General features: G+C 40.7%; 2 protein-coding genes and 1 long non-coding RNA gene across 4 annotated transcripts in view; 2 read left to right on the forward strand and 1 right to left on the reverse strand.

Annotated features, from left to right (window-relative positions):
• LOC106086718 (intermembrane lipid transfer protein VPS13B) overlaps positions 1-14,511 on the reverse strand; it is a 30,076-nt gene extending 15,565 nt beyond the window's left edge. Inside the window, exons 1-5 of one of the 2 annotated variants that reach the window (XM_059361898.1) lie at positions 13,749-14,508; positions 12,540-13,146; positions 10,930-12,472; positions 4,835-6,037; positions 17-1,088 (exon numbers count right to left, since the gene is read on the reverse strand). In XM_059361898.1, coding sequence (XP_059217881.1) covers positions 17-1,088; positions 4,835-6,037; positions 10,930-12,472; positions 12,540-13,146; positions 13,749-14,416 — 5,093 coding nt within the window. In that variant the 5' untranslated portion in view covers positions 14,417-14,508. Of the gene's footprint in view, positions 1-16; positions 1,089-4,834; positions 6,038-10,929; positions 12,473-12,539; positions 13,147-13,748 lie in introns of those variants that run through there. The other variant, XM_059361899.1, reaches the window with a different exon arrangement.
• Positions 10,961-21,920, forward strand: LOC106086720 (uncharacterized). Its single transcript, XR_001221165.2, has 2 exons — positions 10,961-11,252; positions 21,569-21,920. It is a non-coding gene; the product is annotated as an uncharacterized LOC106086720 (long non-coding RNA).
• On the forward strand, positions 17,665-21,423 carry LOC106086719 (putative dual specificity tyrosine-phosphorylation-regulated kinase 3 homolog). Its single transcript, XM_013251504.2, has one exon. The coding sequence runs from the start codon at positions 18,629-18,631 to the stop codon at positions 21,149-21,151; it is 2,523 nt and encodes an 840-aa protein (XP_013106958.2). The 5' UTR covers positions 17,665-18,628; the 3' UTR covers positions 21,152-21,423.
• Positions 21,921-22,069: the final 149 nt, after the last annotated feature.

Here is a 22,069-nt window from a genome sequence, read left to right on the forward strand (position 1 = left end):
ATGTCGCCACACTTACCCTGAAATTTGTTGCAACTTTCGCAAATGACATCCAAACATATGCAATTGTTCTGTATTGATATTGGCCACAAAATCGGAGGAACAATTAAATTCATACGCCTCGCCGCATATCAAAATGCTGTTGTAGACTATATTTGGTGCATATATCGAGATAAGAGTGAAGTTCTTGAATATCTCTGCCAATCTCAGGGATTGTTTGCGTTCTGGATTATTCCATTCCACCGCAGGATTGGTATGGAAATTGTGATCTTTATTGCGCATATGTGTTAAAATCTCCTGCCAATTACCTGAGGCTGCGGATAACTTTCTCATGGTCAGCTCATACTGGCGATCTTCAACCATTGAACCAGGTATAGTCAGTATGCCCATGGAGGCAGCCTTGCCATAAACATCTGGCCTGAGGGGTTTGCGTTGCAAAGGATTCTGTAAATTTGGCGTAACATTCATGCCATCAATTTTACATATCAGCACTGAGCATTGTTGCGAAGCGTTGGCCGAGGGGAAATAACATGTTATGCCCTTGCTCTCAAAATGCATAAGGGGCAAGTCTGAAGCCATTACAATAGACTCCCTCCTATTTGTTTGTTGTTCCTCATCATAACGGCCCATCAAATCACATAGGGGTTTCACAAATTCTTGCAAACAATCAAAATCGACTATAATTTCCATAGCCTGCATAACAATTAAAATCTCACTTATTTGTCGATCAACTTCGCCTTTTCGCTTCACTCCAATGCGTTTGTAAAAATCTCTCAGTGACACTTTTGTAAGGATCACATTTAGAAAAGGCAAGTCAGTAGTTTCGGCTATCATGCGAATGCGCAAATTTTCTTGCGCCAGCCATTCGTCGTTGTTGGGCGATCTCTGATTGTAAAAATTTAAATTGAAATTTCCGATTTTACTGGTATATTTGGTAAAATCATGCCCTTGGTCCACGGTACATAGGAAATCCTCTAGTTCCACAACAATTTTACTTCGATGTACATGTTCTGGTAGGTTGCTAACCTCGGCAATCACTTTGGCTATAGTCCATTGGCAGAAAAGAGATATTTTATTTAGAAGCGATTTATCTGAAATTATAGAACATTTTTCATCATTTAATAAAATGTTATTTTCGAAACGTTCTATAAAATCCGGAACTAGATGAGGTGCGGCCAAAAAGATTGATTGAACAGATGAAAAGCACACCTATGTCGTGATTCACATGTCCCTTACTACAAGCGGGTCATACAACCAGCACATTGGGAATTATTGTCCGACCAATAGAAATTGGGAAAAAATGGTCGGGTTGTTGAGCCGCTACTACTACTATTTAGTTAGTCAGGAGCTATAAAAAGTAGATGGACTTCAAAGACGGGGTTCAGATGTTCTATCCTGCCTGATACGCAAACTAATCTTGTCGTTGTTATGGCCACATTATTGCTTGTATATACTGATATAAAAAAGGCACTGCCAATACATGGTAGTCTAATTTCTCATTAATATTAATACCATTTGGTATTAATTCAATACTAGACGAAAATGAAAGCTTGAGTTAGGAAAGTGGTATCCTATTGAAATTTTGATTGGCGTAATATGGACGAATGAAACTAGTAAAAACAAGTAAAAACGTGGTAAGTTCGACCGGACCGAATCTTATATACCCTCCACCATGGATCGCATTTCTCAAGTTCTTTGAATGACTTGTTTAATATACATATATGAGCAACATCAAGTTACAGACCGATATATGTCTTATTTGTTAGAAGTCATAGAAAAATACCACCCCCAAAATTTCAGAAAAATCCAGTAAAAATTGTGCCCTCTAGTGGCTCAGAGTGTCATATTGGCAGCTATATTAAGTTAACCACCGATTTAAGCCATATTTGGCACAGTTGTTCGAAATCATACCAAAACGATGTATGCAAAATTTCAACCAAATTGAATACAAATTGCGCCCTATAGAAGCCCAATAAGTCTAGCCGGGAGATCGGTTTATATGGCGGCTGTATCAGGTTATGAACTGGTTAAGACCATACTACCCATAGTTGTTGAAGGTCATTCCTCAAAGCTATGTGCAAAATTCCAACCAAATCGGATAAGAATTGTGCCCTCTAGAAGCTCAAGAAGTCAAGGCCCAAGATCGGTTTATATGGCAGCTATATCAGGCTGTAAACCGATTTGAATCATACTTAGCACAGTGTTTGGAAGTGATACCAAAACATCACGTGCAAAATTTCAGCTAAATCGGATACAAATTGCGCCCTCTAGAGGCTCAAGAAGTCAAGACCCAATATCGGTTTATATGGCAGCTATATCGAAACATGGACCGATTTGGTCCATTTACAAACCCCAACCGACCTACACTAATAAGATGTATGTGTGCAAAATTTCAAGCGTCTAGCTTTACTCTTTCGAAAGTTAGCGTGCTTTCAATAGACCGAAGGACATGGCTAGATCGACTTAAAATGTCATAACGATCAAGAAAATGTATACCTAAGCGGGTCTTAGACGCATATTTCAAGGTGTTACAAACGGAATGACGAAATTAATTTAACCCCCATCCTATGGTGGTGGGTATAAAAACTAATATGAGTGTACGATCTTCTATGGTTCCATGGCAGCCGGTTGTATGCAGCGGATTGACCCGATGGAGTTCTTCATTGGCAAGGGCTGCCGCCTCAGTGTATAACACATTGCTACAACAACAACAACATCAACCTCTTGTGGTAATTGAACCCGCGACTGGTAATCATAGCTCGCTATCAACTCAGCTATTTTCGATGTTTTGATATACTGTGTATTAGGGTGTGCATTCGAGACACTCACTGGCTCCCCTTACCGGTGCACTAATTGTATCCAAATTTCGAAGTTCTGATATACTGTGTATTAGGGTGTGCATTCGAGTCACTCACTGGCTCCCCTTGCCTTATTCTCTTTGCATGTAGGCGGAGTTCCTTTACGCCTGCTCGTTTCGTTAACGCGAGTGAACTGGCAAAGCAGTGTGAATTCCGCTGTGCTACCGAGATACTCATCTGCTCCCAGCGCTCGTATCTGCTTGCATGTCAGCGAGTTCCCTTTCTCCTTCTTGTTTCGTTATCGCGAGTCAGTTAGCCTTCTGCCGTGCACAAATTTTCGGGGGCTATATCGCCTTCTGCCCGCTTGTTTCTCTACAGTGCCGTGTATTAGGGTTCTCTCATCGCCTTTACGCTCTCCAATATCCTTGCAGTCAGTTGAGTGCCATCTCGGCTCCCTGTGTCGCTATGGCGAGAGAACCCGTAGAGCGCCGAGTATAAGGGTGTACCTCGGTTACAACTATCTGCTTAGCGCGCCTAAACCTCATTGCATGCCAATCGAGTGCCCTCCCGCAAACTAGGTGCATTATCGCGAGTTCTCGAAAATTACCTTGTATTAGGGTGTGCCTCCAAATCACTCATCTTTTAGCGCACCCGAATCTTCTGCATGTCAGCGGGGTGCGTTCCCGTCTGCACCTTTCGTTATCGCGAGTAAACCCGAACAGTGCCGTGTATTAGGGTGTGCCTCCGAATATCAACTCCCAGCACCTTAATCTGCTTGCATGTCAGCGCAGTTCCTTTACATCTCCACGTGCCTCCACTTGTCAGCTTAATGTGCCGGCATCTAATTGCATTTCAGCGGAGTGCCCCTTCGCTTGGGTGTTCCTCGGAGTAACTCATATGTTTACCGCCCCCGAATCTAAGTTTGCATCAGCTAATTTCCTTATACCCTAAGTCGTTTTCCAAATATGTTTCTTTACCCTACCCCCCTAATATACAGGAGGTATACTAGGGGATGGCCTCTCATCACTTACTTTCTTCCACGCTACTCTCTGGGAACAAAACCAATAGACAAACTTTAAACCAGGCACGGGATAGCTATGGACACCACACAGGCTGAACCTTTGAGCTCCGAGAGCTCCAGGGTGCGTCCACAATCAAAGGTATCGAGTGGAGAGACTCAGTGAGAGGCCAGGTGGCACTGGCTCTTGCTTAAATACTGAGTGTCTATGATGCTCGATATGACAAGGCGAGTTTTTGGCGGCTTTTTCATCTTTAGGAGTTTGACGAGGATCGCTATCTCCCCATGCAATGTGGCTACAACAACAACAAACTTGAAATACTGCACGGAATAGCTGTGATCACCACACTGACTGGAACATTGAGGTCCGATCTGTGTGATGTTCTTTGCTGTCACGAGAAGCTTAGCTGCGAGCAACAGGCGTTGTTGTAGCAGTGTGTTATACACCATACGTAAACCGGCTGCCATGGGATTGCGTATCCACAGGTTGTGGATAGTTGTATGTTCCATACGGAGTCGCTGCAACGACGGTAGCGGACTATCGGCACCGGCTCTTGCACAAATACTGAGTGTCCATAGTGCTCGACATGATAAGGTGAGTTATTGGCGCCTTTAACTAACCAATGGTCATCTTGTTCCCGCGGCGATGGGTCCTTGGCACAAGCTCTTTCCGGTGCCGGTGCTCACCTACAGGAGCTTAACCAGGATCGCCACATCCACATGAAAATGTGGCCACAAAAACAGCAACAGCAACAAACTTTAAAATTCTCCAAAAATCTGTACAATGATTTTTTAATATTTCGTCCAAATTGTATTACCACAGAATTTCGTCGAAATAAGATTTTTCTACAAACGGCGACAAAATGTGATTTTCTAAAAATGTTTGGTCGAAAACTGATTTTGAAAACTAATAAATAATGAAGTGAATACTATTTCCAAAAAAGAAACCATATGGATACTTTATCCTCTTGATTTGCAACGGTCTGTATGAAATGCTTTACCCAATAATAGATTTACTTACTTTCTGTTCCTGGTTTGGTTGCTGATATATCAGAGTTGGAATCCAAATCCATAAACTCCTTTATGTGTTGATGATCTTCTGATAAGGTTAAAATCTTAACCTTGGGCGAGTCTCGAGCTGCTCTAACATCTCGTTTGGCTGTTGTTATGGTCGATGCCAATTCCACCAACTTCATCAAGTGTTGAAAATGATCTTGCAGTGTTTTTATATTATCACCATATACATAAATAGTAGAGGAGTCTAAATGAAGATTTAAGCACACCAGCTCTTGAGCCTTATCTGCAGTGGCTGACTGCTGTTGCTGTTCTGCTGCATTAGGTTTTGATTTGGCGCTGGGTTTGGGTGATGATGGTGTGGCTGAGGAAGAATCCTTATAATGTTCGCTACCCGAAAATATTTCCTTTAGAGAACCCGATGATACCGAGGAATTTTCCTGCGATTTCAGTGAATGTTCTGGCAGGGCATGTTTTAATTTCTGCTTTACAACTTTAGGCGTGGTTGATTGTGGCTTAAAGCTGGTCGCATTAAATTGTGAGATATCAGTGTGAATAGTGGTATTTTGTTTGCGTTTGTTCATGGCCACTGTGACAGTTGTCTGCCAAGGCTGCAGAACAACCATAGCCTGACCATCAACAATGGTCTCTATGGCAAGATCCAGAAATTGTATGGTCCAATTAAATGTAGTTTTCGTAGTCAATGGAGGATTGACTTTTAAACGTAAACTGGAACGTGTTATATACTCGGCAAAAGTGGACTTCAAGAGTATGCGAGGCAAAGTGAAACGTGTGTACAAAATATTCTCATTGGATGCATACTTATGCATGGTTAAATCCATTTGGCTTTGTGCAATTTCCATGTATATGATAATGGTGTTGAATTGTTTAAAATACGTTTTAATTTTGTCCTCATTATTTTCTTTTGTCTCTATTGTCATGTTCAGCGGCTCTTCGGTCATCAATGGATCGGTGGTGGTGTATTCCAAGCGTTCATCTTTTTCTGAGCTGTAATGGATGGTCTCTTCCGGATGGGATATTTTTCTTTGTGAATTTGAATTGCGTGATGATTTTCTTGCAAATACTTGTGGCATAGCTGGATTGTTTTGAAATGCAGACGTTGAGGGAGCTGAGCTCGTGTGGTGACTAGCTGTATTTGGTGGTGGATTTTGTAGTATTTGATGTTGTGTCTCACTTTCAACTGAATATTCTAGAAAGAAAAGTGAATATATTAGAAAGAATATCAAAAAAAGGTTAAGTTAAGCTATGACACCACCAGCACCAAAATCTGCCAAGATATCTGTAAACTAATCAGGACAATTTGCAACACGAATTAGACATATTTGGAAGTAGTTAACAATTCCGGCATCTTAATCTTGGGCTATATATCTGGGGAGAGCATTTGTACATAAATTGAACATGCTTGCCGAGAATCATACAGATCGAATCATACTTCGATATGGCCGACACACAGACCGATCTTCTGATTATAATTCCAGAGCTCATAAAAGGCTACATTAGGTATGTTCGCGTACATTTCCAGTAAAAACAGCCTTTAGTATCTGGCTTTTTATACCCGTCACCGAAGGATGGGGGTATATTCATTTTGTCCTTCCGTTTGCAACACATCGAAATATCCATTTCCGACCCTATAAAGTATATATATTCATGATCAGCGTAAAAATCTAAGACGATCTAGCCATGCCGTCCGTCCGTCTGACTGTTGAAATCACGCTACAGTCTTTAAAAATAGAGATATTGAGCTGAAACTTTGCACAGATTCTTTTTTTGTCCATAAGAAGGTTAGGTTCAAAGATAGGCTACATCGGATTTTATCTTAATATAGCCCCCCTATAGACCGATCCGCCAATTTAGGGTCTTAGGACCATAAAAGCCACATTTATTAACCGATTTTGCCGAAATTAGGGACAGTTAGTTGTGTTAGACCCTTCGACATCCTACTTCAATTTGGCCCCGATCGGCCCAGATTTGGGTAAAGCTGCCATATAGACCGATCCGTCGATTGAGGGTCTTCGGCCCACAAAAGCCACATTTATTATCCGATTTTGCTGAAATTCGGGACAATGAGTTGTGTTAGACCCTTCGACATCCTTCTTCAATTGGCCTGGATCGGTCCAGATATGGGTATAGCTGCCATATAGACCGATCCGTGCATTGAGGGTCTTCGGCCCACAAAAGCCACATTTATTATCCGATTTTGCTGAAATTTGGGACAATTCGTTGTGTTAGGGCCTTCGCTATTTTTCTTTAGTTTGTCCCAGATTGGGCCAGATTTGTATATAGTTGCCATATAGACCGATCTCTCGATTTAAGGTCATGTACCCACAAAAGGCGCATTTATTGTCCGATTTTGCCAAAAAAATTGGGACAGTGAATTGTGTAAGGCCCTTAGACATCTTCCTTTAATTTGGCTCAGATCGGTCCAGATTCGGATATAGCTGCCATATAGATCGATCTCTCGATTTAAGGCTTTGGGCCCATAAAAGGTGTATTAATTATCCGATGTCGCCGAAATTTGGGACAGGGAGTTAAATTAAGCCCCTCGACATCCTTCTTCGATTTGGCTCAGATCGGTTAAGATTTGGATATAGCTGCCATATAGACCGATCTCTCGATTTAAGGTCTTGCGCCTATAAAAGGCGTATTTATTGTCCAATTTTGCCAAAACTTGGGACAGCGAATTGTGTTAGGCCCTTAGACATATTCCTTCAATTTGGCCCAGATCGGTTCAGATTCGGATATAGCTGCCATATAGATCGATCTCTCGATTTTAGGCTTTGGGCCCATAAAAGGAGTATTTATTATCCGATGTCGCCAAAATTTGGGAGAGTAAGTTGTGTTAGGCCCTACAATATCCTTCTTCAATGTGGCCCAGATCGGTTCAGGTTTGAATATAGATTCCGTAGAAACCGATCTCTCGATTTAAGATTTTGGGCCCATAAAAGGCGCATTTCTTGTCCTATGTTGCCGAAATTTGGGACATTGAGTTGCGTTAGGACCTTCGACATATTTCTCCAATTTGGCCTAGATCGACCAAGATTTGCATATAGCTGCCATATAGATCGATCTCTCAATTTAAGATTTTGGGCCCATAAAAGGCGCATTTCTTGTCCTATGTTGCCGAAATTTGGGACATTGAGTTGCGTTAGGACCTTCGACATATTTCTCCAATTTGGCCTAGATCGACCTAGATTTGCATATAGTTGCCATATAGACCGATCTCTCGATTTAAGGTTTCGAGCCCATAAAAGGCGTATTTATTGTCCGATATCGCCGAAATTTGGGACAGTAAGTTGTGTTGGGCCCTTCGACATTATTCTTCAAATTGGCTCAGATCGGTCCAGATTTGCATTTAGCTGCCATATAGACCGATCTCTCGATTTAAGGTTTTGAGCCCATAAAAGGCGCATTTCTTGTCCTATGTTGCCGAAATTTGGGACATTGAGTTGCGTTAGGACCTTCGACATATTTCTCCAATTTGGCCTAGATCGACCAAGATTTGCATATAGCTGCCATATAGATCGATCTTTCGATTTAAGGTTTTGAGCCCATAAAAGGCGCATTTCTTGTCCTACGTTGCCGAAATTTGGGACATTGAGTTGCGTTAGGACCTTCGACATATTTCTCCAATTTGGCCTAGATCGACCTAGATTTGCATATAGTTGCCATATAGACCGATCTCTCGATTTAAGGTTTCGAGCCCATAAAAGGCGTATTTATTGTCCGATATCGCCAAAATTTGGGACAGTAAGTTGTGTTGGGCCCTTCGACATTATTCTTCAAATTGGCTCAGATCGGTCCAGATTTGCATATAGCTGCCATATAGACCGATCTCACGATTTAAGATTTTGGGGCCATAAAAGCCGCATTTAAATTCCGATTTCGCCGAAATTTGGGACATTGAGTTGTGTTAGGTTCTTCGACATTTTTCTGCAACTTGGCCCAAATCGGTTCAGATGTGGATATGGCTGCCATATAGACCGATATCTCGATATAAAGTCTTGGCCCCATAAAAGGCGCATTTATAATTCGATTTCACTGAAATTTGACACAGTGACTTCTGTTAGGCTTTTCGACATTCGGGTCGTATATGGTTCAGATCGATATAGCTACTAAAAGGACCAATATTTTGTTATACACAATTGAACAATGACTTGTACTTATTATTGGGTTGCCCAAAAAGTAATTGCGGATTTTTCATATAGTCGGCGTTGACAAATTTTTTCACAGCTTGTGACTCTGTAATTGCATTCTGGCTTGCTTTAGAAAAATAGTGTAAAAAAGTATATTTGATTAAAGTTCATTCTAAGTCTTATTAAAAATGCATTTACTTTCTTTTAAAAAATCCGCAATTACTTTTTGGGCAACCCAATAGTATTTGGTCCAAATCGGTACATATTTCAATATAGCTGCTACGGAGCATTTTTCTCCGGATTTTGACGAAACGTGGTTTACATATATACCCAAGGTGGTGGGTATCCAAACGTGGTTTACATAAATACCCAAGGTGGTGGGTATCCAAAAATCGGCCCGGACGAACTTAACGCCGTTTTACTTGTTTTTTCTATTGGCACCATCAAACAGCCGTTTCATTGAAACAGGCTGTTTAATTCAAATAATTTGCAAAAGAGAGTAAAGAGTGCTCCTCCTGCTAATTTTTACTGGTAATTTTCTACCGGAAAAGTACGCGACCGTACAGACCTACTGACTGCCAAAACTACTAACTTGTTGTCATTAAGAGTGTTCAGGTACTCAAAAATTTCCAGGAGAAGAGCAGGAGCGTGCGTGAGAACAAACAAAAATTTGGGAGTTTGATAATTGAGAGCTTGCAAAATTTCTACTGGTGGTTTTTTCCCAGCAGAAATTTGTAGCATCGAATAGGTGTTTTATGAAAACCAGCTGTTTAATTCATATAAATTACAAAAGAGAATAAGTGTTTTCGTGTACCCAAAAAAAATTGTGCAAATTTGCACAAATTTTCTATTGGAAGCCGTTCGCGTACTTTATTTACTAGCAGAAGAGAGCGGGAGAGTGCGTGAAAGAGAGAAGCATTTTAAGAGTTTGGTGATTGAGAGCTTCCAAATTTCTAATGGAGATTTTGATCCCAGCAGATATTTACTGCATGGAACAGCTGTAAATAAATAGCAAAAAAGACTAAAGTTTGTTTTTACCCTCCTGCAAATTTTTACTGGAAAAGTACGCGAACATACCTTATATCTTAATCCCCTGCAAATTCTCACTAGAAAAGTATGCGAACAGACCTATTAATTGGAACCAGCTGATATTTTAATGGAAAACAGCTGGTTTCGAAGAGTTATCGAACGAATCGAGTGATAAAACCTTAGTAGTTTTATTATTAAATCTAGATCTAAATCGGCTTATACGCCATATAGACCGATTCATGGTTTTGGATTCAATTTTACTGAAATTTGGTACAGTAGGTTATAGTGAAAACCTCGAAATGAGAGCAAAACATGGTCCAAGTCGCTCCGGTAGTCGAGTTGGTGGCGTGTTCGCGTTACCGGGGGTCGTAGATTCGATAGTCACCAGGGGCCTGGTCTCTCGCTCCTATAGTATCACAATGGACTAAAAAAGGCTAAATGTGTCTGTTTAGAAAATAGACTGCCACTCTAACCCAATTTGAATATACAGTGGCACAGATATGTCTACATACATTTTGTAGGTAGCAGATACGTAAACTGACTTAACGTAGTTAGGGTAGGTAAGGTAAAAACAACAATAGTGGTAAGATTTTACCTCAAAAATTTTAACTAATTATAATGCTGGGGACCATAGCAAACACTTTTAGCACCAATAGATATTTGACAAAAAAAACTTTTTCACTCAAAAAATTCGTTTTGTAAAATGTGTTTTTTCATTGGGGTATGTTGACTTTTCTGTGCCACTGTAGCTGCCATAGTTTGTTATACGATTTGTTCTCGATTGGATCATAAATTCATATAAACCAGTGTACCAAACTTTTTGGCTTTATAAAATCACATTTTTTTTGTGACTTCGATAAAATGCTGGTGGTGGGATTCAGCCCAAACTTAACGCGTTTTTAATTTTTTCGAAACTTACCTCTAACAAATCTGCTGTCTTTACAGGTAAATGTTAAAAATTCTAAAAGGTTTTTATCACCAATCAAATTAAAACGTTCCATCCATATACCCAGGGCCATGTAAATATGCTCTTCCTTTTTCGATGATAATGATTTCTGATGATGGACTGCTGATTCTTGGACAACACATGGAAATTGCAACTGCATTTCCAACCATTTATTTTGGCTGTTATGCATTCTCGCGGTTGTATTTAGAACATTACATCGTTGAAATTGTATGGAATTACGATCCAGCAATACATCGGCACTCAAAGCCGTCAGTGTTGTATTCCAAACATCAAAGGTATGATAATGACGACGTTTTACTTGCCATTTACTAAATAAGCAGCTTAAAGCAATTGAATCGGCCAACTCGAAAGGATGATTTAAAATACCAACAACTTTTATAAGAGCTTGCGGTTGATATGACCACAATGCCTGATATAGATAGAGAAGTGTCCATAGCTCCCTTTTAGAGAATTCCATTTTGATATTATCACATTGAACATCCAATTTTTTGATTGGCACCTCATCCGACTTCCAATGATGAGATTGCAACAGGGTGCCATAGCTTAGCTGTAGCTTGGGTATGGTTGCCAAACGTATAAGAGTATCCTTGGAGAAGGAAACCAAGGCCAAAGAAAACTCCTTAACGCTCAATTCGTAATTATCATAGCAGGCATTTAAAAGTTCTTGTGGTTTGTCCGGCAACTGACAGGTAGTATGGACTAGTTTATCCGGATTTATGGGTGTGGACAAATTACCCTCAACCTGTTCGAAATACAACAAAAGGTATGGCAGCGAGTTCTTGATGCTCATCGGTAATCTCTTGTGTATACGTAGTGCGTTGGCATTAGCTTCAGTTTTGCCATACACTTCCACTTGGATTTGTTTCAAATCGAATTTGTATTTGCACAAAGGTATGCCCTGCATTAGGGCATCGTAGTCTTCAACCAAAGGGGGATGCAATTTAGGCGAACCATCCGATGTTGGAGCAGTTAAACTTCTTCCACCAAGGCTTGCATTTTCCACCGAAGCATGCTGTTGAGCTGTCTCATTGGGTTTGTTTGAATGATCCGGTTGATATGTTAGCGACTTTTGCTTAATCGCTGCACCTGTATCGTGTGCTTCGCTTTTTTCTACATTTGATGAATATGCCAATGAATCGTATGAATCAATGAAGCGTTTAATAATAGTTTTAACCTGCATAAATGTTTCATTCAAACGAAATGTAATGCCTGCCGAAAGTAGACGATATTGTTTGTGAAAGTCCACACATCTATTGTTGCCACCCAAGGCTGCGTTGTTGCTCAAATTGTTACTGGTGCCGGCACCATCTTTACTTTCACTGGAAGAACGATATGTTATGACATCGAAGGCCAAAATGGGACTGCGATATATGAGATAATCGTCGGTAATGCGGGTAATATAATCTTCATAATTTGTTACACCCCAGCCACGATCGGCAATTATACATTGCTCATCAAACAGGGACTTGTCGATGAACGAGCGCATGTTCGTGTACTGAAAAAACGAAAACAAATATGTTCATCAATGCTATATTTAGTATTTTCTTGAGGCCACAACTTACCGGTGCAGTTTCTATCAAAGCCAAAGATTCTTGGTTATCCTCAGTGCGATATTGACCCAAAGGTTCAACATATATCGATGACAAACCTGCCTTTGTGCTGATCCAATCAATTTCTTTAACAGCCACTCTCTCAAAATATAAACCACCAAAGGTAAACCTTACAATTGGAGTATAACGTATACGTTTAATGCCACCCATAATGGCATCATTGATGAACTCAGAGTTTTTCAGTGTAAAATTCAACTCTTCTATATACAAGCCCACATCTTTGGTATGGCCCACAGTGTCATCGTGGCTGGCATCTATTTCGTCGGCCTCCTCCAAAGAAAAACTGGGTAAAAGATTCCAAGCCCATGATAAATACGATGATCCTTCAGTGCTAGCAGCGCTATCGACATTTCGTTCTTTATGTGCTGAATACACATCATCATCGTCGCTATCCGGAGATAGGGATGTAAGGAATTTTATGAGACGCATGAGCATTGGGATTTGTATTGAAGATAGATTTAGATCGAGAGCCTGAGTGAAAATACCAATTCGTGTGATACTACTGCTTGTCATGGTATTGCTGTTGTATTTTCGTAGAAAACGTATTTCCAGCGTGCATCTGAGAAAGAAAAAAAGAAAAAGATTAGAAAAAAATAACCACAACTATATGAGGTCTCAAAAAAGGTCTATGGGACTCAAAAATTAGAATCCAAAGACCGGTTCATGTTTACATCCTACACCACCATTTGTGCATTTGTTTGTTTGTTTTATATTTTCGCTAGGTTTCTACCATAAGGGTTCTAATCTGGGTTTTATCAATCCCATGACTTGTGTTTTGAGATATAGCAAATGGATTAATATAAGTGCTTGAAAGTTTGAGGAGGTCACCGTAGCGCAGAGGTTAGCACGTCCGCCTATGACGCCTGGGTTCGAATCCTGCGGTGGTTTTCCCCTCCTAATGCTAGCAACATTTGTGAGGTACTATGTCATGTAAAACTTCTCTCCAAAGAGGTGTCGCACTGCGGCAAGCCGTTCGAACCCGGCTATAAAAAGGAGGCCCTTCTCATTGAGCTTAAACTTGAATCGGACTGCACTCATTGATATGTGAGAAGTTTGGCCCTGTTCATGGGCAAAATTTGCTTTTTGCATTTGCTTGGAAGTTTGATTTATAAGCCTACATGTAAGTCTATGACTTCAATAATACCCTCTCTACTTACTTACCTATACAATACGGGCTCCTGACAAACATCTATTTGTCCAGCTGAATTTCGCTTATCCAAACATATCGTCAAATCCGAAATGTTTATTAGTTTTCGCATAAGAACTTTGTGAGGATTAATATCAACCATGGCAGGCTGCCACACCTCATTGGCTGGACAATAGCTTAGGTATTGGACGTTCATCGATACCACAATGTCCTCCTCAACATATTTCAATATTATGTTCTGACACTGTACATTAATGTTATTGACTATTTTCATGGCCAAACCAGAGCCCATGCTTGATGTTTCATCCTCTTTGCGTGACGTTTTGCCACCATCTACCATGGGAGCATGTTGGGGAGAGTTACTTGCCGAAGATTTGCAAGTACCGCTGTCATCAGATTTTCCCTTCAATACAAATTCAATGGTATTGATCAGAACTTTAATCGGCTCGGAGGTAATCTTGGTCCATGGCACTTGTATAACCAGCTCATGTATATGCCCCGATAGAAATTCAAAGGGTAAATTCAATTCTTGTTCCAACACATCTAGACGCAAGTCCAGATTTTGAAAGGTCACCTCGCCCTCCCACAGGCACACTTGGAAATCTTGCGGTCGTATATTTTTCACATATTTTGCCAAGTAGTTGAGAATGATGGGCGTTATATATGACTCTATTTTAAACATGTTGATGTTAAATTATTATCAAATTGCCTTGTTACATTATTTTTATCATTTTTGATTTGGAAAATTTTGCTTTTTTTGTAAATTTATAATTTTGGTTTTCCCAGAGAAAAAAAGCACACGTCAAATTCCGATTTGTATTTGCTGATGTCAAAATTAGTAAATATAAATCATATGTTCGGGTGTACACTTAGATCAGTGTACACTTAGACAAGGTAAAGTCTTTCGCTCAGCTGATGAAACTAAAGGAAGAGTTACATACCAGATAGTAGCGCGATTGCACGGTTGTTAAAAGTTAAATTATTTATTTTAAACCCCCTTTACACTGCTATGTAAATTCGGATTTAAGACTATCGTCAGCTGATTTAATAAGGGGAAAACGGATGATCAAGCCATTAAATCCGGATTTAAAAAGCAGTGTAAATGGGTTTTTAGTCAGGATTCACTGAATAAGGTTAAGCCAAGCGATCAGCCGATATACTTTTTTTTTTAATATTTGGCAGTACTTGGCATTGAGGATGTCAACTTGTTCTCTTTTTACATTCATTCTTTGTTTACGTTTTCTCCTATATGATGGCATTTTCAATCGTCAGATTTGACATCTTTGTGTTTTTGCATGTGACCTAACCTTCTATTAGTGAATCCTGGTTTTTAGTCTTGTGTGAGTTAAACCACAAACGCACTCACGCATCTTACGAAGTAAGTTAAACAAATCTTATGGCAGGTACTATGGGCAGAATGATCCCGCTACTGAAAACTGGAAGGATCCGAGTTTGGGGGAGTCGTACAGAACGATCTACCTTCTCTCACCAGTGGCAAAGACGCTTGAGGCATTACGAACCTCGTAGGAGAATTTCCATTCGCCGAGCTTCAACATGGATTTCGATGAATGCATAGCACACTAACAGCTTTGCATGCCATCACCGCACACATTTGCCGTGGCTTCAATCAGCCCAGGCCATGTGAAAGGACGGTCCTCGTGGCACTGGACCTATCGAAGGCATTCCAAATTATTTGAGGACATCGCCAACACGTCCCTCCAGCCTGAAACGCTGGGTCGTGAATTATCTGTGTGTCGCCAGTCATTTGTGGAATTTAGGAATAAGAAGTCAAAACACCGTAGAGTGAAACAGGGAGTTCCCCAAGGTGGGGTGATATCTCCGGTGCTGTTCAACCTCTAACTATCCTCCTTTCCACCCCCTCCAGACGGCATGGAGATCGTTTCATATGAGGACGATTGTACGATAATGGCATCAGGCCCCCACCCATTATTGACATCTGCGATAGGTTGAACGTCTACCTCAACGAACTTGCCTCATATTTCGCTGCAAGAAATCTGAAGATATCTGCCACCAAATCTTCAGCCACATTGTTCACTACCAATACGCGTGAGGTGAATTCTGAGCTGACTGTGATGGTCGATGGAGAAATGATTCCGATCATCAAGTGTCCCAAAATACTTGGCGTCACATTCTCCCCACAGGCCACAGCAATTTGCGATAAAGTCAAAAGTAGAAACAAGGTCCTCAAGTCACTTGCTGGCAGCACTTGGGGTGGAGACAAAGAAACCTTATTGACCACGTACAATGCAATTGGCCGGTCTGTGGTAAATTATGCAGCGCCAGTGTGGTCTCGTCAACTTTGTGACACGCAGTGAAATAATATTCAGATCTTTCGGAATGCCGCCCTCCGAACTGCGACGGGCTGTCTCCTCAGTTCTTATGTGTACCACCTCCATCAGGAGAAAAAGATCCTACCAGTGCGAAGACATAACTAAATACATGCTGTCTAAGCAATACCTTTTGGTCTGTTATCGCAGAGACCATCCAAATCATCATCTTGAAGATAGATATCCACCGCCCAGAAGCCTTAAGATAGATCTACATGATCTAGAGTGTAAGGTTCAGCGCTACAAGAGATAAACTCTAGATCAAGCGGCATATCAAGCAGGTCTAGAGAACATTCATGCAGACACGGTATTCCTTGGAGAACGGCAGCCTCCCATTGCACCTAAAGAAATTGACCTCCCCCGGCAAACCAGAGTAGTTCTGGCTCAATTACGTTCCGGTAGATGCAGCCGCCTCAACTCCGATAGAGCAAGGATTGATGCCGACGTGCAAGATGTATGTCCCGATTGTAACCAGGGACCGCACGATACACGTCACCTGTTTAACTGCCCGGCCAGACCCACTCGACTCAGACCCAGATCCCTGTGGACGCACGCGATCTTAGCCGCAGAGTTACTGGGTCTTGACACTCAACAGAATCAAGCAGACGAAAGATAGAATACAATAAACTGCTACAACAACAACAACCAGGTTGTGTAGCGTAAACAGCTGAGTACAAATTTTTCTCGCGAAATGCACTATCAGTTGCCAACACAGAACAACAAAGGAATTTGTGTGCGTGTGTGTATACGTGTGCGTACATAAGCAGAGAATATGCGAGAAAGAAGATGACAACAAAGAGAATGCAAACAAAACTCGGACATATTAATACCGTCAAACCTAGCCGGCTGTTAACAGCTGTTCACGTGAGACCACCATTTTGAATCCGCCTTGCCAGAACACAAACAAAAGTCAAACAACAACAAAGATAACAGCATTGAAGCAGAGTTGATTACATCTGCAATTAATTAAGCGAATTTATTTGTGACGCAGCGACTTGTCGCTACTATTTTTTTCATACAACTCAGTATCATTATCGGAATGTGTTCGTCACCATTTTTTTTATAAAGCTGCCATTACACATGTCATATGTAATTTCAAAAACTACAATTCTGAAAGTTGTACAAATCGGAATATATATGCAACTTTTTCGATTAAATCGAGGTTTTATTTCATCCAACATGCAAATAAATACAAGTCTGTATCAAAATAGAAGGTTAGGTCACTTGCGAAATCATTAAGTGGATAGGCCAGATGAACATCATTAAGGATGTCAAATCATGCCGATTAAAAGTGTCATCAAATAGGAGAAAACGTAAACAAAGAATGAATGTAAAAAGACAGGATTCACTAATAGAAGGTTAGGTCACATGCAAAACACAAAGTGGATAGGCCCCATAAACATCATTAAGGATGTCAAATCTGACGATTGAAAATGTCATCATATAGGAGAAAACGTAAACAAAGAATGAATGTAAAAAGAGAACAAGTTGACATCCTCAATGCCAAGTACTGCCAAATATTAAAAAAAAGTATATCGGCTGATCGCTTGGCTTAACCTTATTCAGTGAATCCTGGTAAAAAGAGAACAAGTTGACATCCTCAATGCCAAGTATTGCCAAAAATTAAAAAAAAAAATGTATTTCGGCTGATCGCTTGGCTTAACCTTATTTAGTGTATCCTGCATGCGGATTCAAGCGCGGTCTATTCGTATTCGACAGACAAGTCTTATGAATACCGATATGTCTTAGCGTCTAATGGCAGCTTAAGCGTTTTGGCAGTTGTTCGGATGAAAATCCAAAGTCAGTACTAGGCTATAGAATTCAGTATATTTCGGACGAAATTAAAAGACAATTTTCGTACGAATGGTCTTAGCACTAGACTTTTGAATGAATGAAAACGCCAGCCGCCAGCATTGTGTATCATTTCTTAACTATACCAAAACATGCGCGCTGGCAAGCAACGTCTAAAAGCAGCACTTGGAATTTATGAGTTCAGAGTTAATAACAAGTTTCCTTCCAAGTTTTAAGTTTTTCTTCTTAATAAAATTGGCATTATATTTTTTCCTATTGTCAATTCCAATAAAACACACTTCTTGGATAGTTAACGTGACGCATACTATAAGAAGGAAGCTTCTTGGAAATCTTTTCACACAAGTTTTGTGTGCTAAAAATTGAGGACACCAAGAAAATGTTTTTTTAGTAAAAAAAATCGATTGTGAAATCGTTTGAGAGAATTCTGCATTCCCACAACAGGAACACGACATCTTGTGCAGTGGGATAATGGAGAACAAAGGAAATTTTAATTTTAGTTGATAATTTGTCGTCGCCGTCTCTTACGCAGAATCTAGAATCTCCTTCCGTGCATCAGCATCATTCACGAGGAGCCATCATCGACACCACTTCACATACAACCTCACACAAAAAAATACACATTGGAGGAAATCAATCCCAAGATCATAAAAGGTCAAGTTGTGCTAACATAGCAGCCATTTACAAGTCGGATCTCATATTTGTAACAAAAACAGCTTTAACAGTCAGCACAGGAAATGGTGGGTTCCAAAGCACAACAACCAACAACTACTCAGCAAGCTAGTAAACATAATAATCATACGGCACAGACAACAACAACTCAGCCGGCAGGCAAGCATAATCATCATGTCTCAGCCACCAGCACAACATCCGTCAATTCACCATCATCACTATCCACTACCAGTAGCAACAAAGATCTATTGTCCATCAGTAGCGCAATTGGCGTTGTTGGTGGTACCCTCGAGAATGCAACAACAAATCAAATGTACTCCCCCAGGAGTGTGAACAGCATTAGTAGCTGTTTTCGAAATAATAGCATTAACAAAATTAGTATAAATCCATTTCATTCGCTTATTGGATCACATCCATCCGTATCATCGCCCTCATCGACATCAATAGCTTTTGACGCCAACATAAACACTGCCTTAATAAGCAAGCAAATATATGCCCAAAATGATTACAGGAACAAACAGCCACAGCAGCAGCCACAATCCGACAGTGATAATACAGATGGTGCCACCAAGTCGAAGGAATCTTCTCTAGCAGCAGCTCAACACTCCACGTTCTCGAATCATTTTAGTGCTAGTTCTGCAAAGGAATTACTAAAAATCCCCAATAAAATTAATCCAAATCCTACAAATACTCCAACGAAATCTGCCCCAGGCAACAAACACTTAACAAAAGCTGCTTCTGAACCGGGTAATCATCCAGACTCGTCATCCTCATCACCAGGTGGTAGTTGTGGCGGCGGCCAAAGTGATCCAGGCAAAACAGTTAGCAACGCTTTAGTTCCCCTCGCAGCTACCCAAAATAGCCTTTTCTCATTTCACGATCAAATTCTTATGTCGGGCCAACAAAAGAGTGCCATGGCTGAAAAGCCTAAGCCTTTGATTGTGTCACCCCAGCAGGTTATGGTCTTATATATGCATAAGCTCACGCCATACGAACGTACAGAGATATTGTCATACAGGCAAATCTATTTCATTGGAGCGAATGCCAAGAAGCGGCCCGGTCTTTTTGGTCCAAACAACTGTGATTATGACAATGAACAAGGTGCTTATATTCATATACCCCACGACCATGTCGCTTACCGCTATGAAATGTTGAAGATCATCGGCAAAGGCAGCTTTGGCCAAGTGATAAAGGCCTACGACCACAAAACGCACGAACATGTCGCTCTCAAAATGGTGCGCAACGAGAAGCGCTTCCATCGTCAGGCGCAGGAGGAAATACGAATTTTGCATCATCTTCGACGACAAGATAAATACAACACTATGAACATCATACATATGTACGATTATTTTACTTTCCGTAATCACATGTGCATCACCTTTGAACTGCTGAACATCAATCTGTACGAGCTGATTAAAAAGAACGGATTTAAGGGATTCAGTCTGCAGCTAATGCGTAAATTCGCCCATTCATTGTTGCAGTGCCTTGACGTTTTGTATAAGAACGAAATCATCCATTGCGATATGAAGCCGGAGAATGTGTTGCTGAAACAACAAGGACGTTCAGGCATCAAGGTTATAGACTTTGGATCATCTTGCTATGAGAGCCAAAGAGTGTATACGTACATACAATCGCGTTTCTATCGAGCGCCCGAAGTTATTTTGGGATCCAAATATGGGCGACCCATTGATATGTGGTCGTTGGGTTGTATACTGGCTGAGCTGTTGTCGGGACGAGCTCTGTTTCCAGGAGAAAATGAGGCTGATCAATTGGCGTGTATTTTGGAGGTACTGGGTATGCCACCCAAGCATTTATTGGCCAATTCAAAACGTACCAAAATGTTCTTCAACTCGGAGGGATATCCACGCTATTGTACGGTGCGCAACATGAGCGATGGAACTGTAGTGCTTGTGGGTGGACAATCAAGGCGCGGCAAGCCTCGAGGTCCCCCGGGATCAAAAAGTCTATCGAAAGCGCTTGACGGTTGCAATGATCCGCTCTTTTTGAACTTCATCAGGGGCTGCTTGGAGTGGGATCCCGAGAAGCGACTAACACCTGCGGAAGCTTTAAAACACCCATGGCTGCGTAGGCGACTACCCAGGCCACCTAGCAGCCATATAAATGGTGCCATCAGCAGCAGCAGTGGTCCCGGCAGCACTTGCGATGAGAAATCGCCCATAAGTGCAAATCCCAGCACTGATAGTGGCAGGGCGAGTGGATCCTCTGCCAATACGGATATTAGGAAAATTAGCCATACTAAAGACTGTTTAGCAGCTCTCACCGCCATTGGTACGGTGGGACCCTTAGTCTCATCATTAATATCTCAACAATCTACAGATACTCTGTGGGGCCATCATCAGACATCCAGTCAGACATCTCATCAAATCGAGGGGGGCACTAGGACCTATAGCAAATTATCAACAACATCCGAATTTTTGGGGGCGTATCCAGACTCTAACCTCATTTTAATGCCCAACAGCAGTAGCCATCAACAGAGACGTGACAGTGAAGGTCACGCGCACCACTCGTCCAAAGTGGCAACTAATCAACAACAACAGCAACAACACCAACAACAAACTGAGGAGTAGAATTTACACAAAATTCACTATATAAGAAATATATGTGTGTGTGTGTTTAGCAGCAGGCGGCAGCGGCAGAAGCAGCAGCAGCAGCTCGCATCTCTCGTGTCGTATTTAGTTATACTCGTATGTACAGTATTTAGTTTGTTTTAAATATAAGTCTGAGATTGTTCATTCGAATTAGTGTGTTCATATATAGATTATTACTATGAATGTCCTCGTATGAGATTTAGATATAAACAATTCATCATTAATAATAAATATCCACTGATTCTGGAAAAGCCTTTCAATAGCAATATATAACTCCTCGGTTCTCACTCACCAATTGCCTTTGCCTTTACAAATGACATGTAGCTTTATACATATCCAACTACATATGTACATATACGAATATTTGGTATAGTTTCTTTGTTTTTGTTATTTTAGGTGATGACACAAGATACTAGAAAAGAAAACAAAGCAATTTTGTGTCAAATTTAAGGAAGGGTGACTATCAGCATAGATTATATGTCTTAAAACAAAGTTAAATGCGTGCATCAAACCATTTCACTGTCCCAAGTTTTATGCAAGAACTTAAGCCAAGTTAAAAACGATGTGCCTTACTAGGAAAAGGAGTGCAATGTTGGTCATCCTTTCATTTCATTTATTAACCGAATATGTAATATAAAACCAATAAGGCCCATAAAATAATTACATACAAACTTTTCAGTATCCTGAGTATAACAGATAATTAAGTTCATTTCTTAACATAATGAGGTACTTTATTATATTTACCTAATACTTGGCTCCCCAGCGATAAAAAATAAAGTATATTAAAGAAATCGAAATGGAAGAGAGCGATAAATAGAAGGTGGTCCAACAAAGTGCCCGAGAATTAAAAAAAGTGCAGCTTTGAAAATCCGAAGTAAGAATAGAACAAGGAGAAAA

The sequence above is a fragment of the Stomoxys calcitrans genome, chromosome 2, assembly GCF_963082655.1.
Source record: "Stomoxys calcitrans chromosome 2, idStoCalc2.1, whole genome shotgun sequence".
Classification (NCBI taxonomy): domain Eukaryota; kingdom Metazoa; phylum Arthropoda; class Insecta; order Diptera; family Muscidae; genus Stomoxys; species Stomoxys calcitrans.

What these genes read in the sequence shown, in the direction of transcription:
- LOC106086719 (XM_013251504.2), top strand. Translation starts at nt 18,629, where the DNA reads ATGGTGGGTTCCAAAGCACAACAACCAACAACTACTCAGCAAGCTAGT.